The following is a 19,834-nucleotide window of genomic DNA, read 5'->3' on the forward strand; positions in this document are numbered from 1 at the left end:
AATTTATTATTTTAACTATTTTTAAATGTACAGTTCAGTTAAATCCATTTACTTTTAATCTACATCCCCTCCCGCCCCTTCCCCACTCAGTCATTATAGTGGATCAAAAGGGCCTATACTTCTCCCTGGAAGTATACCCTAAAAAAATTTACTCTGTATGTACTTTGCCTTAGAATCGTAACATTCTGGAAGTGGAAAGGGCTTTTGAGATTAATCTAGTCCTTTCTTAGTGACAGGTAAGGAGACTGAGGCTCAGAGAATTTAAAGTGACTTGTCCGGGATCATGAGTATTTGCAAAAGAGCTGGGTTCAGTTCTCAGTACGTATTCTTTGTCTGTGTTTTCTTTTTCATTGCTCCAGCTGCCCATGAAACTGAACCTCTCTGATTTTGTTCCCTCATGCCCATTATTTTTTTCTTTTGAGAACACTTCCATTCTTTCAGGGTGAACTTTACATATTATAAACCTTTGTACCTTGCATGGCATCTTGCGTTTTTATGTGCTCAATAAATGCTTACTGAGTGGATATTTCCTAGACTTCCAACCATTCTTGTTTTTTTCCTCTTTCCTCTCTCTTAGAGTAATGTATCTTATTAAACTTTAAAGAAATCCAGAAATCTGGCAGATTGGCAAAGTTTTTAACTTTGGTTTTGAAATTTGCTTGCATAAGTATTAGTTCTGCATCAGACATTCTAATTCTATCCCATCTGCTGGGTCCTAATAGCCCCCTTGTCTTAGGGTCCTCAGAACAGGAGGAAGAGAAGCCAAGTGTTACTCTGAAGTCTGACAAATTAGTTATTAGCAGACTGACTCCGAGTGTTGATTGAGATAGGAGAGGCAGTCTTTGAGAAAAAAGCCTGGATATATTTTCATTAATCCCCAGGAGAAGGCTGGAAGCCTAAGTCTTTTTCCCCCATCTTTTTATCTTGAAGCACAATGCCATATTCATACCCCATCCCCACCCCTCATGCATGTTTTGTTGACTTGTTTTTTCTTCAGAGAGAAACTAAGGCCTCTGCCTTGCTCCGTTGCATGGTAAATGCTCCACGTGTGAAATTCAAGCATGCTTGTGAAATAAAATATGTCCCTTTTTTTTGACTGAAAGTGAATGAAACTAAGCCAAAACTCTTACTTAAGTTGAACTAAACCTTGTGATGTGAAGGGGAAATGAGCACAGTTCATTAATTAGCAAATTGTCTTTCTCTGACATAGGCAATAGGTACTTATTAGTTGCCAGATCTTGCCTGTGATCTACCATCCCTGTATCCCTTTATCTGATTTGAGTCACCTCCTGTTTGTTATTAGATTTGTCTGCTCCTTCTTTCTCTCTTCAAATAGCAGTTCTGAAAGCACTTCAATAGCTTAGTCATTTTAAGATTTTAGCCATGATTCTCTTCCTTACTAATAGGCTTACTTTCTCTCTAGTGATTGCTCCCTACTATAGGTGTATAAAAACTTTCCTCATCCCCCTTATCATTTGCTTAGTTAATGTGATTTCCTTCTGTTGAGTACGGCCCCCATCCGCCTCACGGAGCCATTAAATTATTGAGTGCATTCTGTAAAATTTCTCTCAGCCTATTTTAATTTCATGTACCACATTTTTTCTCATTTGAAACTGTATTGCTTCCTGCATTTGGATTTCACATTTTTTTAAAAAGGAGATTGTCTTTTTAATTATATTTGGCCTAGTTCTCCATTGTCACTACTTGTACCATATGGGAAGTCTCTGGAATAACAGTCTTGGTTTCTTTCTATCTTATTAGCTTCCTATTCTCCTTCCTCCTCCGCTGCAGCTTTTTACCCTCTCCACTCTAATGCTTTGGGAAGCTACTAAGAAGTTTAAATGGCCTATGTGAAAATATGTCAGTGTCCCATTTTATCATATATATGTAACAGTTATAATTTATACTCTGCCTACATCCCAGAGGGATATGAGGTGGCTTATGATTTTTAAAAAAAAGAACACAAACACACACACATGCACAAAAACCACATGTCCAACAGTATTGTTAAAAATAGTCATAAAGGGAAATCAGAAACCATTTAAGGCAATCTGTAACCAAAGTACTTATAAACATAAGAAGAAAATTTGTATAAAAAGTGAAAGAAGAACATAACCTTTTAATTATGCAACGGCTTTCCTATTTTAGACTAGTAGTAAAAGAAGATTGTAATTGTGGTCTGAATGTTTCTGTGTCATAACAAAATGACTGACACTATTTCTCACTTCCCCTGACCCCTTAGAAAGTCTTGTCTAAAATAGAGAACTGAAGGGGTTTTTGGTTTGTCCCCAATTACTGTTGTCAACCTCTTTAGTCTGACTTTCTCACTAACAGGCACCATATCATATATTGATCACCTGACATGTACCAGACCAGCTAGAAGTTAGAGATGCATTATCTCATTTAGTCCTCATCATTAGGCTGTGAAACAGTTGATATTACTTTGTGTCAGAGATGAGGAGGAAACATCTAAGTAGGTAACTGGATCAAAGTTATACAGGTAGTAAGTGGTAGAATGAGGGTTTGAATCCAGAACTTTCTGGATTCCCTTTCTATTACTCTGTGATCCTTCTTGTTAAAGAGCTGTATTGGAAAAGTTAGCCATGAAACCTCCAATATTTACCTCCACCTCCAGTTTTGTTTAGTGTAGGGCTTCCTAAGTTGAAGTTCAAGCATATGCTTACAATGGCGTGCTGGGAGAGCGGACCCCAGAGAGCCCCGAGGAGCGCCACCGCTGCCGCCGGCCTAATTACCATCACAGCCCGGGAGGAGCCGCAGCTGCCGCAGGGGGCCCCAGTCACCATCGCCGCAGCCAGGAGCAGCGAGGCCGAGACCCGGCAGCCGCCCGCCGCCCTAAGCGCTGCCGACACCACGCCCTGCACGATGGGCAGCGGCGGCGCAGGGCGCGGCAGCCCAGGCGGCCTCACATCAGCAGCGCCTGCCTGAGGGGACGACAGGGTCATCGCAACGAAAGTTTTGGGAACAGTAAAATGGTTCAATGTAAGAAACGGGTAGGGCTTCATCAACGGGCATGACACCAAGGAAGATGCATTTGTACACCAGACTGCCGTAAAGAAGAAGGACCCCAGGAAGTACCTTCGCAGCGTAGGAGATGGAGAGACTGTGGAGTTTGATGTCGTTGAAGGAGAAAAGGACGCGGAGGCAGCAAATGTTACAGGCCCTGGTGGAGTTCCGGCGCAAGGCAGTAAATATGCAGCAGACCATAACCATTATAGATGCTCTTCACGTCGCAGGGGTCCTCCCCGCAATTACCAGCAGAATTACCAAATCGGTGAGAGCGGGAAAAGGATGGGGGATCGGAGAGTGCTCCCGAAGGCCAGGCCCAACAGCGGCGGCCCTACCGCAGGCGAAGGTGCCCACCTTACTGCGTGCGGAGACCCTATGGGCGTCGACCACAGTATTCCAACCCTCCTGTGCAGGGAGAGGTGATGTAGGGTGCTGACAACCAGGGCGCAGGAGAACAAGGTAGACCAGTGAGACAGAATATGTATCGGGGTTATAGACCACGATTCCGCAGGGGCCCTCCTCGCAAGAGACAGCCCGTAGAGGACGGCAATGAAGAAGATAAGGAAAATCCAGGAGATGAGACCCAAGGTCAGCAGCCACCTCAACGTCGGTACCGCCGCAACTTCAATTACAGACGCAGACGCCCAGAAAACCCTAAACCACAAGGTGGCGAAGAGACAAAAGCAAGCAGCCGATGATCCACCAGCTGAGAATTCGTCCGCTTGTCTGCTCCCTGCTCCCGAGGCTGAGCAGGGCGGGGCTGAGTAAATGCCAGTTTACCATCTCTACCATCGTCTGGTTTAGTCATCCAACAAGAAGAAATGAATACGAAATTCCAGCAATAAGCAATGAACAAAAGATTGGAGCTGAAGACCTTAAGTGCTTGTTTTTTGCCTGCTGACCAGATAACTAGAGCTATCTGCATTATCTATGCAGCATGAGGTTTTTATTATTTTTACCTAAAGACGTATCTTTTTGGTAATGACAAACGTGTTTTTGTTTTTTTTTTTTTAAAGCCTGGTTTTTCTCAATACACCTTTAACGGTTTTTAAATTGTTTCATATCTGGTCAAGTTGAGATTTTTAAGAACCTCATTTTTAATTTGTAATAAAAGTTTACAGGTTGATTTTTTCAAAAAAGTCAACAAACTGCAAGCACCTGTTAATAAAGGTCTTAAATTTTTTTTAAATGGCATGCTGATTTGCACATGTATATGTATGTTGGGGAGTATACATATTTTTCTCATGTCTTAGTATTGGCTTGAAGTTCTGAGGTGGGACTAATTGCCCTGCAGTCTCGTTGGAGGAGTCAGGAGAGAGGGAGAGGGAAACCAGGGTGAGGGTGAATGAGTGAATACTGACCAGCCTACGCCTAACTCCAGTGCTAGCAGTCAGCTGTGCTTTGAGGCAGAAGGGTACTAACATGTACTGAGACAGACACTTTACATTATTATCTTAGGTATTGGTCACAGCAGCCTTAGTGGTAAGTGCTTTTAGCCCCAACTTAGAAATGGGTAAAGTGAGGCACGGAGAATTAAGCAAGTTTGTCCAAGGTCACCTGAGTAGAAAATAGACTCATCAGTATTCCACCGATCAGGGCAGGTTTATCTGACTCCAAAGCCCATGGTCTTTCCCTTACAACATGTTCTCATTTCTAGCGACTGTAATAGCCAACATTTATTGAGCTCTTACTATGTGCCAAACAGGATTCTTACCCCCTTACTGCATTGTTTCATTTAATCCTTACAGCAGCCTTAAGAGCGACACTCATTATCTTCATTTTACAGGTGAGTAGATTGAGGCACAGAGAATTAAAATAACTTGGCAAAAGGATCAGAGGGTGAGAGGGTAGCGAATCAGGCATAGTCTCTGCTCCAAGTCCACTTTCTTACAAAGAGTAGTTTCAAGACGTTTTTTACTAGGTAGACCTACACTCTCTACGCTTCCCCCTTCATTTTCCTTACCTGCATGATAAACATAGAGGAGCTATTTAGAAAAAAGAGTTTGTTTGCCTTTTTAGGAAAGTAGGTTTAAGGGGGAAATCCTTTGAGGCACTGCATATGAGTACAGTATTTACCAGTGTAGACCTGAGCCCTAGCAGGGCTGCTTAGGTAAGTACTACTCATGATACTTGGCTATGATGAGTGAAACAGTGATAATCTCTATCTTCATTCGTCACTTTAATAAAGATAACAAAAAACCTCAGCTTTTTTAATGACCGTGTTGCAAGAATATTTCTTAACCCCCGTCCTTTCTCCCAATTCAGTCAGTTTATTAGTAGTGACTCACTTTATTTCCTGTTCTTATGCCTAGTAGCCTGCAGTTGAGTGTAGGGTTTTTTTTTTTTTTTTGCGGTACGTGGGCCTCTCACTGTTGTGGCCTCTCCCATTGCGGAGCACAGGCTCCGGACGTGCAGGCTTAGCGGCCATGGCTCACGGGCCCAGTCGCTCCGCAGCACGTGGGATCCTCCCGGACCGGGGCACGAACCCGCGTACCCTGCATCGGCAGGCGGACTCTCAACCACTGTGCCACCAGGGAAGCCGGAGTGTAGGGTTTTATTGCTTTGCTTTGGTCAGTGCATCCTCAATTTAGCAAGCATGGTGCAGTTCTGAAGGAAGTACCATTTGCCTTTGGCACTGTGGCGAAGCATATTCCCATGAAATGAAGTGACCTTTGCGGCACACGGACCCAGTGCCTCACTCTCCTTGAGTCTCCAATATTCAGAGCGTGGCGGTGCTTCATGGTATAATTCTTTGGCTTGTATACAACTTTACTGCAGGAAGGGAACAGAAGTGTCGTGTGTACTGAAGTGATAGTAATTCAAAACCCACATACCTGTTGTTCTTTGAATTTTTGTCTTTCATCTGTTGCTGTTGCTCATTTAACAGAACTCTTTTACAACCAAATAAAACTAAAGAATGAAGAAAGCTGTGTCTGAGTCTATGCTCTGATCTTTACTACCTTCTATGACCTTGGGCAACTTATTTATGCTCTCTGGGCCTCAGTTTCCCCATCATCAGGATTAGAGAAAATGTATGGTAAGCATCTGGTACAGATCCTGGCATTGAGCAGATGTTCAATACAGAGAAGCTGCTATTATTATTATAAAATGCAAAGACAATCTTATGATGTAAAAGCTTGAGATTTGTTATTGTAGTCAATAGTGTTACCCTGTGGACTGCTTTGTATATAGCTTATGTGAAATCCAAGGAAAACAGTGAAATAGTGTTTGCAAAAGGAAAGATAGCTCTTTGTTCCCTTCAAGGGACAAAAGCAGCTCATTATTTTATCAAGTAGTGACTGTTGCTATTGAAATGGTTTATTTGTATGTTTTTTTCTGTTTTTCTCCCCTAGGGATTTATTTGTGGCTTTTCAGTAGCAACAGGTGCAGCAGCAAGACTAGTGTCAGGATACGACAGCTATGGAAATATCTGTGGGCAGAAAAATGCAAAATTGGAAGCAATACCAAACAGTGGCATGGACCACACCCACCGGAAGTGAGTAGACTGGCTGAATGGTGAACACTGGAAACTTTGAAGGGGAGGGGGCATCCTGCTTTTCTTACTGTTATAAAGATAATATCTTATGGAATATTATTTTTCTGTGCTTCCTGTTGATATTTTTAATTTTCTTTTTAACTGTCCACTTGAATCATTTCTGGTTTTGGTCTATAAATACATTTTCCAGGAAACAAAATTAGGTGCCATGTTAAAATGGGCTACCTTGAGGTTTTAATGAGTAAATGTGTGATTTGAGAGGGTTACTCTTGTACTCTGTTTTCCGACTCACCTGTAGGCTGTACACTAAGTTTTAACACAGAAAATAATATAATATTTTTCTTCCTAAGAGTGTACTTGATGGAAGGCAGAGGGATAATGGATTTTGACACATTAAAGTTACAATGAAGCATTTTGTGCTGCATCATTTATAAGTACACATTGATTTCCAATTTTATAAGAGATATATTTTCTTTGTCAGACTTTGAAATTTCTTTTGGGTTCTCAAGGTTCAGCTTTTGGATTTCATGAAATTCCTGACTTAATCGCCTCTTCTCTTCAAAAAAGCTATTTTTTCATTTTTAATGTCTATGGGGAAAATATATTTCATCAAACATTTTATGTATGATAGAATGAATGTTTGTTCAAACTGTGTATTTATGCCCCATCAAACTTTATTAGACAGGTCTAATAAATAAATACAGGTCTTCAGAATTAACCTAATTAATTTTAAGGTAACAGGTTAACCAATTCCATTAATGAACTTTATAGGAAAAGGCTAAAGCAGATAAAAACATTTTTTAGACTGTAGTTCTATTATATTTGGGGGGATATACTAACTATATTTATTGTTAGATAAATCTGTTGGTTAAATCTGGGCCCCTACTTAAGTAGAAGATTCATTTGATAAATGCAAAGACTTGAAAAAAATCCAAATAGTTCATCGTATCTTAGAGATATTCCTCCATTTAATGAAGGAATAATGCAGTTCAAATAAATAATTCTAAATAATGATCATGAATACTTGTATAGTATACCATAGTCAAAAAGTATATAATACCAACCTGTGGGGTAGGTGTAGCAGGGGCTTAGAGAGATTGAAGTGACTTCCCCAAAAGTCTGGTGGGCAGTGGATGTCTAAGACAGATCATGGGCTTTTCTCTTGATAGGTACCTGCATCCCTTAACAGAAGAAGTGAAAATTGGACTCTTAGAGCATAATTTGGAGAATTGTTTCATTTGTCCTTCTTTTCAATTGCTTCATGAAATTAACACAAATTTTAGGCTTTGTGTTATTTGTTGTAGCAAATCTACCCATACTTCTTATTTTGAAATAATTTTAGACTCATAGAGAAGTTGCAAAAATAGTACAGAGTTCTGCATATATATATATTTTTGAAGGTAGTGTCAAATATTTGTAACTCTTTAATGCTGTTGACATGTACCAAACATAAAATATTACCATTTAGATAATTGAGGAGACAGGAGGAAAAGGGCTCTACTTCCTCAGGTCTACTGCTGAGATGAGGTCATGATCTTTCTTATGGCTCCCTTTCTAACTTAGTGGTAACTCCAAGCATATTCTTACCATAAAGTTTGTGTACCTGTCACTTCATCCTTAAGCTTATGGAGGTTCATTTGGTCAGTTTTTAATTTCAAATCCTCAGATTATTCTATGTACATTTTGGCCTCTTGCAAAGAAAGCCTGCTTATTTTTCTGAAAAAGTGGTTCCCTTTCCTTGAATGCTTAGCACAGTTGAGACACATTCATGGATAGCTGTAGGGTAGTGTCCCAGGTATAGCTATGCCTTAACTCATGTATATATGTTTAAAATTTATTTTTTTTTAATTAAAAAAATTTTTTTTTCGCGGTACGCGGGCCTCTCACTGTTGTGGCCTCTCCCATTGCGGAGCACAGGCTCCGGACACGCAGGCTCAGCGGCCATGGCTCACGGGCCCAGCCGCTCTGCGGCATGTGGGATCTTCCCGGACCGGGGCACGAACCCGTGTCCCCTGCATCGGCAGGCGGACTCTCAACCACTGCGCCACCAGGGAAGCCCTAAAATTTATTTTTGATCTCTACTTCTTCTTCTCTGCATATGAACATGTTAGCGCTGAGCCTTCTAAGTATTTCTATCTATAAGTAGTAATTTTTTAAATAAATGAATGGTACTGTTTTGAACCTATCTTTCTCAGGTAAGTCTATACTATTTGGATTTGAGAGGAGGTAGAAAATCTTTGTGTTTGTTACCTATACTCCATCCTTTCTTTTTTTTCTCCTGCCAAATGCATCGGTTTCCTCCTTTATCACACATACATCTTTGGCTTTATTATGAATACCATGCCCTTCCATTCCTATAGAAATTTTTATACCTGTTTTGTCTGCTGTTACCTCAACTTGACCTTGATCATTTTCTCCCATCCCTTATCCTCAGCCCCTAGTTCCTGGTACTTACTAGAACCTCCATACATAGTTGTTGAATAAGTTAATGAATGAATCCTCTAAAATCTTGAATATGGCTCTTGCCTTCATGAATATTGTTTCCTCTATCAGAAAAAAAAAATCCTCTTATTCTTCATGTGGCTAAATTCTATTCATCCTTCAGCTCTCAGTATAAATGTTACTTCCCAGAAAGTTCTTTTTTAAGCTCATAATTTGTCTCATTTTATCCTGTAATATGTGTAATTATACATTTATTTTGTGATTATTTGTTAAATGTTGGTCTCTTCTAAGTTCCATGAAAGCGGAGGTGAGGTCTGTTTTGTTCACTGCTGTATCCTCAGTACCTGGGATGTAGTAGGCACTCAATTAAACGTTTGTTGAATGAGTAAATAAATTTATTTATTTTTTGGCCTTCCTTGGTGGCGCAGTGGTTGAGGGTCCGCCTGCCGATGCAGGGGACACAGGTTCGTGCCCCGGTCCGGGAAGATCCCACATGCCGTGGAGCGGCTGGGCCCGTGAGCCATGGCTGCTGAGCCTGCACGTCTGGAGCCTGTGCTCCGCAACGGGAGAGGCCACAATAGTGAGATGCCCGCGTACCGCAAAAAAAAAAAAAAAAAAAAAAAAAAAATTATTTAATTTTTTGAATATGTTCTCAAAGTGAATTACTGAGTCTGAGGATCTGAATATTTTAAGGTTATTAATGCATATCACTAAGTGCCTTTCCATACAGTCTGTTCCATTTACATTCCCACCAACAAAGTGTCTGAGATTGCTTTATCTTTGCTAGTATTATTAGTTTTTGTGCTAATCTGATCAACCACAAAGTGGTGTTTTATAGTTTTAATTTGCATACCTTTGATTATTCATGAGTGTGAAACCCCCCCTGGCGCTGCCGCCCCCGCCCCCCCACCAATGTTTGTTGGCCTCTCTTGAAGACTGTTGTGCCAGCATATCTATTCTTAGTCTTCTTATCTCTAATCTTCTCCATCCTTTATACTGTGATAGGATTAAGTTCTTTGAAGCACTTTTTACTGTCATTTCCTTGCTCTAGAGCCTTTCCTTTTGTGTGATTATCTACAGTATTGAAAATGAGCCCACTTAGCCCTACCGTGACCTAGACCCAATGTACCTCTTCAGTCTTAGCTCACTGTTTCTCAGTGTAGTAATACTATTGTCCATGGTATTCAGTTTATTCTACCTCTGTGCTGTCCCTCTACCTCTCTGCCAATCTGAATTCTTGAAAAAATGTGGGTCTCATACCCTCTCTATGGAATATTTCAAAACTAACTTTATCCCAGAACTTTATACTTGGATTTCTATTTCCTTTAATTGTTCTCTAATTATACTGTGCTTCTTATCTGCTTGTATTAATGATCAGTTGCTAGGTAACAATATTTCCATAAACTTAGTGGCTTACACAGGAGACATTTATTATGTCACAGTTCCTGTGGGTCAGGAATCTGGATTTGCCTTAGCTGGACTCCTGCTTCAGAGTCTCTCAGAGGGCTGCAATCAAGGTGTTAGTCAGAGCTGGCGTTCTACTGGGGAAGTTCCCCTTCCAAGCTCAGGTGGTTGTTGGCAGCACATACCCCTTGAGGACTGTTAGACTGAGAGCCTTAGCTCTTTACTGGCTGTCAGCCAGAGGCCACCTTCGTTGCATGCTACGTGGGCCTCTCCACATGGCAGCTTACTTCAAAGCCAACAGGGAGGGAGTCAATACGGAGAGTCTGCTAGCAAGATGGAAGTTACAGTCTTATGTAATGTAACTATGCAAGTAAGATCCCTTCACCTTTGCCATATTCTACTGGTTAGAAACAAGTCACAGGTCCCACCCAAACTTAAGGGGAGGGGTCTGAATTATAGGAGGTAGGGATAATTAGGGCATCTTAGAGTCTCAGTGCCACACTGCCCAACTCTGTCTCCCTGGAGCACCATGTTTTGTATGACTCCCAAATTTCAAAAACCAAGAGTTGTTTCATAAGGGCTTATTGAATTGCAATAAAATAGGAAGGAGGTAAGTCAAGAGAGTCATGGGAAGGGAAATGTCTTTGACCTGTCCTAACCAGAAAATTTAAGATACCAAGACGACTGTAAGAATTCTATAATAGTAAAGTCTGTGTTTATTTTCTTAATCATTCTAATTATAATGTGTTATTTTTCTCCAAATAATATTTACTGTAGTAATAAAGATGTATAGGAACATGGCAGACAATATTTTATGAGATACTGGAAGGCTTCAACTTCAAATGGATTATATTCCCAAAGTTGATTTTTAAGTCAGTTGCTTGAGATGTATAAAACTTTTCTGTGTAGAAACAATGCTATAAATAAAGTTATGACGCTCGGTCAACATAGAAAAGCTCATTTATCTTAGAATCATAAAGTGCCAGAGATGAAAGGGATCTTTAAGGTTATCTAATAGGTAACCTCCTTAAAGCATTGCATCAAATATTTGTGAGTGCCAACTAAGGCCCGGAGAAGAAAATGACTTGTATTTATAGCTGAGCTATGGTATTAATGTTACTGTAGAGCATGGGTGTGGCTTATAGCCATTTTTCTTTGGTAGTGGGGATTGGGATGGTAATAATATATTTTGAACTCTGATTGGCAATTCCAGAAACATATCTCTTCTGCCACATTCTAGATCGCCTATCATTTTCAAAACCATAAAGCTAGTCTTAGGGCTTCCCTGGTGGCGCAGTGGTTAAGAATCTGCCTGCCAATGCAAGGGACATGGGTTTGAGCCCTGGTCCGGGAAGATCCCACATGCCAGGGAGCAGCTAAGCCTGTGTGCCACAACTACTGAGCCTGTGCTCTAGAGCCCGTGAGCCACAACTACTGAACGCCACAACTACTGAACCCATGTGCCACAACTACTGAAGCCCACGTGACTAGAGCCCATGCTCCACAGCAAGAGAAGCCACTGCAATGAGAAGCCTGCACACCTCAACAAAGAGTAGTCCCCTCTCACTGCAACTAGAGAAAGCCAGCATGCAGCAATGAAGACCCAAAACAGCCAAAAATAAATAAATTTTTAAAAAAACAAAAAACAAAAAAATAAAATAAAGTTAGTCTTAGAGTGTATGTGTCAATTTTTAGACAGAGAATCATTATTATTATAGAAATTGTTCCCAGAAAGGAAGCCCCATCTATTGTTATCTTATTTAAAATTTATATTTATTTATTTATTTTTACAGTAGGTCCTTGTTGGTTATCTTTTAAATATAGCAGTGTGCACATGTCAATCCCAAACTCCTAATCTATTCCTCCCTCCTTCCTTCCCCCCTGGTAACCATAAGTTCAACCTCTACATCTGTGAATCTGTTTCTGTTTTGTAAATAAGTTCATTTGTATAATTTTTTTTTTAGATTCCACATATAAGTGATATCATATGACATTTTTCTTTCTCTGTCTGACTTACTTCACTTAGTATGATAATCTCCAAGTCCATCCATGTTGCTGCAAATGGCATTATTTCATTCTTTTTATGGCTGAGTAGTATTCCATTGTATATATATACCACATCTTCTTTATCCATTCATCTGTTGATGGACATTTAGGTTGCTTCCATGTCTTGGCTATTGTAAACAGTGCTGCAATGAACATTGGGGTGCATGTATCCTTTCGAACCATGTTTTTCTCTAGATATATGCCCAGGAGTGGGATTGCTGGATCATATGGCAACTCTATTTTTAGTTTTTTAAGGAACCTCCATACTGTTCTCCATAGTGACTGTACCAATTTACCTTCCCACCAACAGTGTAGAGGGTTATCTTTTCTCCACACCCTCTCCAGTATTTATTGTTTGTAGATTTTTTGATGATGGCCATTCTGACTGGTGTGAGGTGATATCATTATAGTTTTGATTTGCAAATCATCAAATCACCCATCAAATCTCTGCTTTATCCTTATCAATTTGGATAAAGCAGAAATGCTTCTAGTTCTAAGATACCTGAATTAGTGTATATGAGAACTATATGGGGGCAAAGCATCTAGCTCTGTTGACCCCTGGTAAGACGATTGGAGGAGGGAAGGTACTGTGTTTCCTCCACGGATAGTCCCTTTTTCTGGTTGCTTGGGATGGGAGAGGCTAAGGCAAGGTGGTAGTGGCTCTTAGTATACATAGGCTATCATAAAGCCGGGTGAGGGTATGTAGGGAACTGCTTTTAATCATTTTGATATAGGCATTATATTATTAATAGAACTCTGTTCTCCATTCTGCAAACAATTCTAACACACAGCTTAGTGTCCATTTTCTTTGTTGCTCTAAGAAGTTTTCTCAGCTTATCTCACTTACCAATATTGATCTTTCTGCAGAGGTTCTGAAGGTACCTCTAATACACAAATTTTTTGTGTGTATGGTTTTTTTTTTTGCACAAATCTAATGTTCTTCTTTATCTTTTTGGCTTTTCTCTAAGGAAGCCATTAAAGTCCCAATCACTGATAAAGGCTCTGTGGCCCTAAAATGCCTCTCAGGTTTCAGATAAATCAGTGTCAACAAGATGTGCAGGAAGTAGAGGTCTGAGGAGGTTGATGGCATGCATGTGTGAGTAAAATCCATAGGGGGCATTTTATTTGAGACCTTTTTCAGTTACCTTCATAATCTTTAGCAGGGTATCTAGTGTGAGTTACTTCTTTTCTTTAACTGTCTCATTCCTCAGAAATCCACAGCTTAGAATGTTTGTGCTGGGAGGGCCCTTGAGATCACTGAGCCCCTTCATTTTTTTTTTTTTTTTTTGCGGTATGCGGGCCTCTCACTGTTGTGGTCTCTCCCGCTGCGGAGCACAGGCTCCGGACGTGCAGGCTCAGCGGCCATGGCTCACGGGCCCAGCCGCTCCGCGGCATGTGGGATCTTCCCAGACCGGGGCACGAACCCACGTCCCCTGCATCGGCAGGTGGACTCCCAACCACTGCGCCACCAGGGAAGCCCCGAGCCCCTTCATTTTATAGGTGAAGAAACTGAGGTCTAGGAAACATCAGTGACTTGACAGAGACAGTAATACCAGGACTAGCTCTCCACTCTCCATGCTTAGTATAGTGCTCTTTGCATTATATGCTATACTGTCTCTGGTAAGCTACACAGTGATTCTACTTTCTCACCTTTTTCGCTTTTGGGGCCTCTCCCTTCCAACATTTAAAGATGAAAGAAACTTTTAGAACATGCAAAGAAGAAAGGGCAGGTTATATAAATCAATAAAGTTATAACTAAAGAAACTTTGTAAGGAACCAAAGCACCTATACAATCTCTGAAGGCTTTGAATAATTTGGAGGCAATCTTGTGTGTTTCTTTCTCTGTAAGATAAAGAATATGAATTTTAATGATGAAATGCATTATTCTCATTTCACATTTGTATATTTTTACCATTTGTATGTGTTAAATATTCATTGAAAAACATGTAGCTTAAAACTGGCAATGTTACTTTCTTCGTAAGATCATTGATTGTTTAATAGGCAATAGTCTTATTTTAAAGAAACTGTCTATTTTTGTAATCTCTACATGGATACAGAATAGGACTTCAGGGACTTCCCTGGTGGTCCAGTGGTTAAGACTCCACGCTTGCAGTGCAGAGGCCCGGGTTCGATCACTGGTCAGGGAACTAGATCCCGCATGCTGCAACTAAGACCTGGCATAGCCAAATAAATAAATAAATAAAATATTTTAAAAAACAAAAAAAAGAATAGGACTTTAGTGGCCACTGAATCTCAGAATTCTGTAGGTTTAGTGTCTGGTTCAGTCTATCCCATGATTACTAATTACCTTATTAACTTTTTCCCCCTGGTTTCTTTTTTTTTTAATTGAAGTATAATTGATGTACAATACTATATAAAGCTTATTAACTTTTATGATGTCTTATTTATTATTTAGGGGGTTGGTAGTGATATTATACCCATATGAAGAATGTGTTCACATTTTAAACTACTCATGACCAGATTGCCAAGCTTTCTGGGCATATACTATGCCATATAACCATATATTTTAGGAAGAACTTTAAAAAAAATTAGTTATCATATAAAACATAGACCTCTTTTGAAGACTTTTTAAAGAGTTATCAAATCTTGTTGACTATGCATACCTGTCTCTGTTTGAAAAAAAGAAAGACTAGAAAAGTAAAGGTAAAATTTGCTAGAATATTCACTTTGAGGATCCTTTTATCAGCTATGTACAGTTCTTCATGTTTACGTCACTAGGGCTTATTTCTCTTCCTCCCAATGACTTAAATCAAATTACCACCTACTGAATGACTATCCTTCACCATTCTTTAAAATTCTGTTTATTATTTTAGTCGTCAGCAAACATTTATTGAAAATCTACTGTGTGCTAAAAACCTCTATTAAGAATAACAAAATAGGAAACAACCTAAATGGCTGAAAAAAGAGGTTTGCTTTAATTAGTTAATTCATTCATGAATTATATATCTTGGCCATCTTCTTTGGGTTAGGCATTGGAGATTATACTCCTGAGAAAAATAGGCACACTCTTTTATCTCATGGAAATTACAATCTAGTAGAGAAAACAGAACTTAATTATATCATCATACAATCACAAATGTTATTACAGCTGTCAAAAGTGTTATGAAGGGCGAGATATAAGGGCACCAGAGTGGTCATAACAGGAGGACCTGGCCCAGTCTGAATACTATAGAACGGTAAAAATGATGGTATAGAATTATGTCCATTGACGTGGAATATCCACATAACATTATTAAGGGGAAAATACAGTTATAAATCAGTATATATAGTGTGATTTTTATTTATATTTATGAAAAATACATGTACATAATAAAGTATAGAATGACATGAAAATATTAACAGTGTGGTTAACTGTTGAATTATGGGTCATTTAAATTTTCTTTTATGCTTCTTTTTTTCCTAAGTTTTCTACGATCAGTGTATATTATTTGGGCAATGAAAAAAAATTAGAGTTAAAAAAAAAAGGAATTCACAGTCCCTGTCCTTGAAGAGCTTGCGTTCTAGTGAGGAAGACAAAATACACAGATAAACTATGACAGTGCAGTGTGGGGCATCCTATAAAAGTGTTGTATATTGAAAGCTGGGTGACTCCAGTTTCCTGGGTTCCTAACTGCAGGCTGGTGGGGACAGGAAAATAAGGCAATTTGGTGGTAGCACTGGGAGCACTACTGTGTTCAGTTCTACCGCTTCTGTAACAAATTGCCACAAATGAAGTGCCTTAAAACAACAAATTTTTGTAAATCAGAATTCTGTGCACAGCACGGCTCAGCTGGTTCCCTGCCCCAGGTTTCACAAGGCTGACATCAGAGGGTTGGCAGGGCTGTGTTCCTTACTAGAGGCTCTGGGGAATGAACCTTCTTCCAAGTTCATTCAGGCTGTTGGTAGAGTTCAGTTCCATGTGGCTGTAGGACGAACTTCCATTTCCTTGCTGGCTATCAGCCAGGGGTCATTCTCAGCTTCTAGAGGTAACCTTTGTATTCTGTAGCCTATATGTTCTGTGGCTTATGGTCCCTTTCCTTCAACAACAGTGGGTCACATCCTTCTCAGGCTTCAATGTTTTTGACTTCCCCTTCTTTAGGGTTGCCTCTTAGTTCTAGATTGTCCATGTGGGTTAGAGAATCTCTCAGCCAATGACTCGGGGTTCAGGAACAGAGTCATTCAAAGTAGGGTTTTTTTAGAGCCCCAGTTAGGTGAGTTGGAGGTTCAGAGCAGAACTTGCATTCTAGCAAGGGAAAAGTCAAATAAAGTAGATCTGTGGAAGGAGGGCACACATAGTGATGATGGTGCAGGAGCGAGCTGATGATGGATGGTCATGTGGGTTCTTGGGCCAAGAGGCAGCTCCAAGAGCCCACCTATAGTGAGGATGAGATTCCAATTAGAATACTAAGCTTGGTTCTTGTTGGCTGAAGAACATCGTCTACAGGTTGGAGTTCTGCAGGCCGACCTAAAGCCTGATGAAAACTGGTGCACACAGTAAGGAGCTCCCAGCTCTGTCTTGTGGAGTTGTAGAAACTTAGGAGAACAGAGGTAGCACATTTATCCGTTGTGCTGGGTTTTACGGAGTGTCCCAGGTATTCTTCAGAGCAGCCCAGTAGATATCTGCTCATTCCCACACTTAGGGATAAGTTTGAACAAATGGAGATACGTTGAGCCTTTGTTAAGTTTGCCTTTGCTTTGAGGGAAAGCACTCTCCTCTGTGCCCTCCTGTCAAATACTCTCTGACTGCAACATTAACCTACCACCTGTCCTAGTTTGGCTTGACACAAAAAAGAGCAGCCTAGATAGATACTTCACTTGAACTTGCATTTGTGGACTCATTTGCCCACAAATTTATAAGCATTTGGAAACAGTAACATTTATGGTGTTCTATGGAAACTTACTGTGTTATTTATGCAACTTTTTCCTAATTTTTCATTTTTCTCTCGTGGAAGTTGTGAAAATGATAGTTAAACTTTCAGGAAGCAGATTTATGATGGCATCTTTGGAAAATAGTTTTTGTCATTTCATGATTACACCCTCCTTATCCTGAGTTTTTAAAACACTTTTTACGAAGTAACGTCTGTATTGCTAGTGAAATTCTTCCTTTAGGAAAATACTTACTCTGGATAATACTGCTAGCAATTTGAAAGAAGAGATCCAACTGCATGCCATAGGAAATTCAGGACTTGAAAGTCAGAATGTTGAGCAGATTCTAAATAAGGAAGTAAAAATCTACTCAACAGAATTAGATGATAGGCGTATACCTAGGCAAGGGAGGGATGATTGGTTTCTCTGTGTTACCTGCCTAGGTTGTATACTTGACATATCTAAGTTAAACAACTGATTGTACATCCTCAACCCAGAGTCTTACTACTTGGGTTGGTTCTAGGTTAACCAGACAGCTGTAAAAGTTCTTTGTTATTTTGTCATTGTACATAAGCTTATGGATATGACCTTTGTAATATACTTTAGGTTATTATGAACCACTTCAACTATGACTTTTATAGTCATCAATTTGCAACCTACTTATGTTTATCTGGATGTGAGAGTTGAGGGCAACTGAGAAGTTAGAGGGTATACAGTCCACACATGTCCACACTCACTTCTGACACCAAATGCAAGTTCGGGGGTCCACAAGACCACCCTTAGTTTCGATAATTTTCCAGAAGCCCTCACAGAACTTACTGAAGTCTATTACACTCACAGTTACTTTATTACAAGGAAAAGCAAACAGATGTAAGGAGATGCTAACAAGAGAAGCTGTACTGTTGTCCTCTCCCCCTGGAGTCAGGGCATGTTACTTGCTTGGCATTGATGTGTGATAATATGCATGGAGTATTGCCACCTGGGAAGCTCAGCCAAGCTTCAGCATTCAGAATTTTTATTAGGGCTCCATTATGCAAGCATGATTCATTACCCATTTGGCTGACTCAGTCTCAGCCCCTTCTGGTCAGGCTAATACCATATGATCTAAAACTCCTGGTCTATATGACATTGCTGATCTTTCTAAGAGTGGTCAACTTCCACCCTAAATCCTATCTGGTGAGGCCCACCTCCAACCTTCACATTGTTGACTACCTGCCTTAACCTAAATCCCCAGGCAAATAAAGACACTCCTACAAAGCTTAGAGATTAACTCCCAAAAGCCCAGGGCAAAGTCCAGATCTCTTTTTGAGTAGGTTAAATTTGTTACTACCCACTGGGACTCTTTAGATTAAGTTGCATTTTGTAAAATGCATTTTCAAGATGAAATTTAAAATATCTTATAGTCTTATTGAGGTATAACTTACATATAATAATTTATCCATTTTAAGTGTACAGCTTTGCTAACTATACAGTCATGTGCTCCCCATCATAATCCATACTTCTTTTACCCCCAGAAAATTACCTTATGCTCATTTGCAGTCAATCCATGCCCCATCCTTGTCCCCAAATAACCACTGATCTGCTTTCTGTCAGTATAGTTTTGCCTTTTTTAGAATTTCCTATATATACATGGAATCATACAGTGTGTAGTATTTTCTCACTTTTTTTCACATAGCATAATAATGTGAGATTCATCCATGTAGTTAAATATATCAGTAGTTTGTTCCTTTTAAATTCCTGAGTAGTATTTCATTGTGTGGATATATCACGTTTTGTTTATCTGTTCACCAGTTTTTGGATGTGTGTGTGTGTGTGTGTGTGTGTGTTTTCCACGCTTAACATTATTTTTCTTCAATTGTGAACAACACTGCTTTGAAAATGTGTATATATGATGTTGTATGAAGGTCTGTTTCATTACTCTTGGGTAGATACATAAGATTGGGATTGCCAAGTCATATGGTGAGGCTATGTTTAACTTTATAAGATATTACCAAACTGTTTTGCATTCCCACTAGGAAAGGAGGAGAGTTACAGCTGCTCCATCTCCTCACTAACATTTCATATTATCAGGCTTTTTAATCTTAACTATTCTAGTACATGTGTAGTGGTATCTTACTGTGGTTTTAATCTTCATATGTCTAGTGACTGATGATGTTGAGCAGCTTAAGTGCTAGTTGACCATCCATATATCTTCTTTTGCAAAGTATTTAAGTCATTTACACATTTTAAAATAAATTGGTTTGTTTTAATAAGTTATGAGTTCTTTATGTATACTAGATAAAAGACCTTTGTCAGGCATGTTCTGTAAATATTTCTCTAATATGAGGTTTTCATTTTCATTTTCTTGATGGTATCTTTCGACAAATGAAAGTTTTTAATTTTGATGAAGTCTAATTTATCCATGAGATAAATTTTAAAAACATCACACAAAAATGTGTCTTTTTAATGGTTCATGCCTTTTGTGTTCTAAGAAATCATTGCTGTACCCCAAAGTCACAAAGATTTTTTTGTTTTCTTCCTGAAGTTTTTTTATTTAGCACTTATGTTTAATGT

General features: G+C 39.5%; 1 protein-coding gene and 1 pseudogene across 3 annotated transcripts in view; both read left to right on the forward strand.

Annotated features, from left to right (window-relative positions):
* SLC44A1 (solute carrier family 44 member 1) overlaps positions 1-19,834 on the forward strand; it is a gene marked incomplete at its 3' end in the record, with an annotated part of 204,700 nt that overhangs the window by 53,302 nt on the left and 131,564 nt on the right. For both annotated transcript variants that reach the window (XM_079707177.1, XM_079707176.1), the window contains exon 3: positions 6,381-6,523. In XM_079707177.1, the coding sequence (XP_079563303.1) occupies positions 6,381-6,523 (143 nt within the window). The remainder of the gene's footprint in view (positions 1-6,380; positions 6,524-19,834) is intronic.
* On the forward strand, positions 2,686-3,795 carry LOC307054248 (Y-box-binding protein 1-like; annotated as a pseudogene). Its single transcript has one exon. The product of its transcript is annotated as a Y-box-binding protein 1-like (transcript).

This window comes from Hyperoodon ampullatus (assembly GCF_949752795.1).
Source record: "Hyperoodon ampullatus genome assembly, chromosome: 6".
NCBI classification, from domain to species: Eukaryota; Metazoa; Chordata; class Mammalia; order Artiodactyla; family Ziphiidae; genus Hyperoodon; species Hyperoodon ampullatus.